General features: G+C 68.3%; 2 protein-coding genes across 2 annotated transcripts in view; both read left to right on the top strand.

The window, feature by feature from the left end:
• The window catches only part of DHH (desert hedgehog), a gene marked incomplete at its 5' end in the record, with an annotated part of 2,989 nt that extends 989 nt beyond the window's left edge, over nt 1-2,000 (top strand). Inside the window, 2 exons of the mRNA XM_010566578.1 lie at nt 404-665; nt 1,333-2,000. Coding sequence (XP_010564880.1) covers nt 404-665; nt 1,333-2,000 — 930 coding nt within the window. The remainder of the gene's footprint in view (nt 1-403; nt 666-1,332) is intronic.
• A 426-nt stretch (nt 2,001-2,426) lies between these two features.
• RHEBL1 (Ras homolog enriched in brain like 1) overlaps nt 2,427-2,685 on the top strand; it is a 2,114-nt gene continuing 1,855 nt past the window's right edge. Inside the window, exon 1 of the mRNA XM_010566577.1 lies at nt 2,427-2,472. Within this exon, the coding sequence (XP_010564879.1) occupies nt 2,427-2,472 (46 nt within the window). The remainder of the gene's footprint in view (nt 2,473-2,685) is intronic.

The raw sequence follows: 2,685 nt of genomic DNA, 5'->3' as shown, positions 1-2,685 counted from the left end.
CACCCCCAGCTCTGCCCCACAGCCCCCCTCGCCGGGTTAATCAGTCATGGCCGTGGCCACGGGGAAGGTGACACCGTCCCGGTCCCCGTCTCGGTCCCCTGCCCGTTCTGCCCGGCTGCCTGCACGGAGAGGCGGCTCCACCACAGGACCCCGGGGCATGTTAACGTTCAACCTTCGCCCACACGGCGGGGGGGGGCAGCTCGGCCGTGCCCCTCTCTGCGCCCTGGGGGGGGACACACACCATCTGCCCCCACCAGCAGCTCCTTTGGGCTCCATCCAAGCCCTGTGCAGGCCCAGTGTCCATCTATCCATCTGCGTGTAGGAATCCCCCCCTGGGAGGGGACCTGGTGCTGCAGTGGGGCTGGGGGTGACACCGGTGCTGGTGTGTGTCCCCCCGCCTCAGCGCTGCAAGGAACGGGTGAATTCGCTGGCCATCGCGGTGATGAACATGTGGCCGGGGGTGAAGCTGCGGGTGACGGAGGGCTGGGACGAGGACGGGCACCACCTCCCCGACTCGCTGCACTACGAGGGCCGGGCGCTGGACATCACCACCTCCGACCGTGACCGCCACAAGTACGGCATGCTGGCACGCCTGGCCGTGGAGGCCGGCTTCGACTGGGTCTACTACGAATCCAAGGCGCACGTCCACGTCTCCGTCAAAGCAGGTACCACGCGGGGAGGGGGCTGCCGTCGGGGTGGGGTGCTGCCATCCCCATAAAGCATCTCAGCCTGTGGCCCCGCAGCTCCCTCTGTTCCCCCTTGGCATCCCGGATCCATGTGGGATGCAGTCCTGCTCCGGCCGGTGTCTGGCTCCAATGGGTTCAGCCTATGTTTGGCCTCAGCCCAGCTCCCCCTGGCCTTTCCGGCCACCAGATTGGCAAAAAACATACTTCCCCCTCCAAATTTTGTCCAGCCGGAGCCACCCTCGCGGTTCAGCTCCCGGTGTGGGGCACAGCAAGGATTGTTAAGCCGGTCCGGATGGCCGCGGCCCAGCCCGTGGCCCCCAGCCCCGTGGCCGCTCCGGCCGGCAGCCCCCATCCGGCCCAGAAGTGACAATCGACAGAAAGTGAAAGTGGCCGTAAATGTCACCGTCCCCAGCCCTGAACAAAGGGCGTCAGTGCGGGGCGGACAAAGGGGCCCTGCAGCGACTGGCCTCCCCGGGAGCACCATACAGGAACCAGGGGGGGCTTCGGAAAATACCCGCTTTGTTCCGGGGGTGGTTTGGGGGTTCAGGGGGGCTGCTCCGCACTGGGCCGTTTCCCCTCTGGAGGTGATGGCCGATGGAGGTGGCCGGCAGGGACGGGGGACCCACGGCTTTCTCCATCCACCCAGATAACTCATTGGCCGTCCGCACCGGCGGCTGCTTCCCCGGCCACGCCACCGTGACGTTGCAGAGCGGCGAGAGCCGGGGCCTGGCCGACCTGCGCCAGGGCGACTGGGTGCTGGGCGCAGAGCCGGGTGGGCGCCTGGTGCCCACCGAGGTGCTGCTCTTCCTCGACCGCGACCTGGGCCAACGTACTTCCTTCGTGGCCATCGAGACGGCCAGCCCGGCGCGCCGGCTGCTTCTCACCCCGTCCCACCTAGTCTTCGCGGCCCGCGGGGCGGCCAACGGCACAGCCGCCTTCCTGCCTGTCTTCGCCCGCCGCGTGCGACCGGGCGACGCAGTACTGGCCCACGGGGCCGGCGGGCAGGGGTTGCGCCCCGCACGGGTGCTAAGGGTCTCGCGGGAGGACGGCGTGGGGGTCTTCGCCCCCCTCACCTCCCACGGGACCTTGCTGGTCAATGGGGTGCTGGCATCCTGCTACGCCGTCCTGGAGAGCCATCGCTGGGCCCACCGCGCCTTCGCCCCCCTCCGCCTCTTCCACGGGCTCCTCTCGCTGCTGCCTGCCCGTGCCGAGGCGGGCAACGGGACGGCACCGGAGGCTGGCATGCACTGGTACTCCCGCCTGCTCTACCGGCTGGCCGGGGGTGTGCTGGGCCACGAGGCCCTGCAGGCATAGGGGTCCCTGGCCCGCCCAGTCGCCACACTGCACATCATGCCGCACACTGGAAGCAGGGGGCTCTGGCCCCGGGCCCCCCCCCTTGGACCCAGGGATGAGGGACAGGGGCACCCCTGGCCCCGTGGGGAAGTTGGGGTGCCTCTTGGCTCAGCGCTGCCCAGGAGCGTGGGGTGGTAGGGACAGGGTCCCTGGGATGGGGAGTCACGGGGTGGCCCAGGGACCTGGGCTCAGCCCCTTCCCTCGTCCCAGAGTCCCCCCCGCAGCACTGCTGGGTGCCTGGCCGGGTCCCAACACCCCCGGACCCCTGCACGCTCCCCCTGTATTTATTGCTTTATTAACCACTGTGGCTGGGGCCGGGGTTGCTGCCTGTCGAGTTGAGGCTGGGCACCGCCGGACCCTACCCTGGCGCCAAATCCAGCCCAGGGGATGCCGAATCAGCCCAACATCAAGCACCTGGCAACAGTTCCTGCCCGTTCCCCCAGCTCTGGGTTTGTCCCTCCATCACCTGCTTTGTCCCCGTCCCCGACCCCACGCAGATCAGTGCCACAGGGCGGCTTGACGGGGTGTCTGCCGTGGGCACGGGCACACTGCGCTGGGCCCGGCTCTAACCGCGCTAACCGCTAACCTGTCCTGCTTGAGAGTTTTATTTTTCTATTTATAAATGGTAATATAAATGTCCCCCCCC

The sequence above is a fragment of the Haliaeetus leucocephalus genome, unplaced genomic scaffold, assembly GCF_000737465.1.
Source record: "Haliaeetus leucocephalus isolate CR32 unplaced genomic scaffold, Haliaeetus_leucocephalus-4.0 Scaffold214, whole genome shotgun sequence".
In the NCBI taxonomy this organism is placed as follows: Eukaryota; Metazoa; Chordata; class Aves; order Accipitriformes; family Accipitridae; genus Haliaeetus; species Haliaeetus leucocephalus.
The sequence above is the reverse complement of the archived record's forward strand: the minus strand, read 5'-3'. Positions and strand labels throughout refer to the sequence as shown.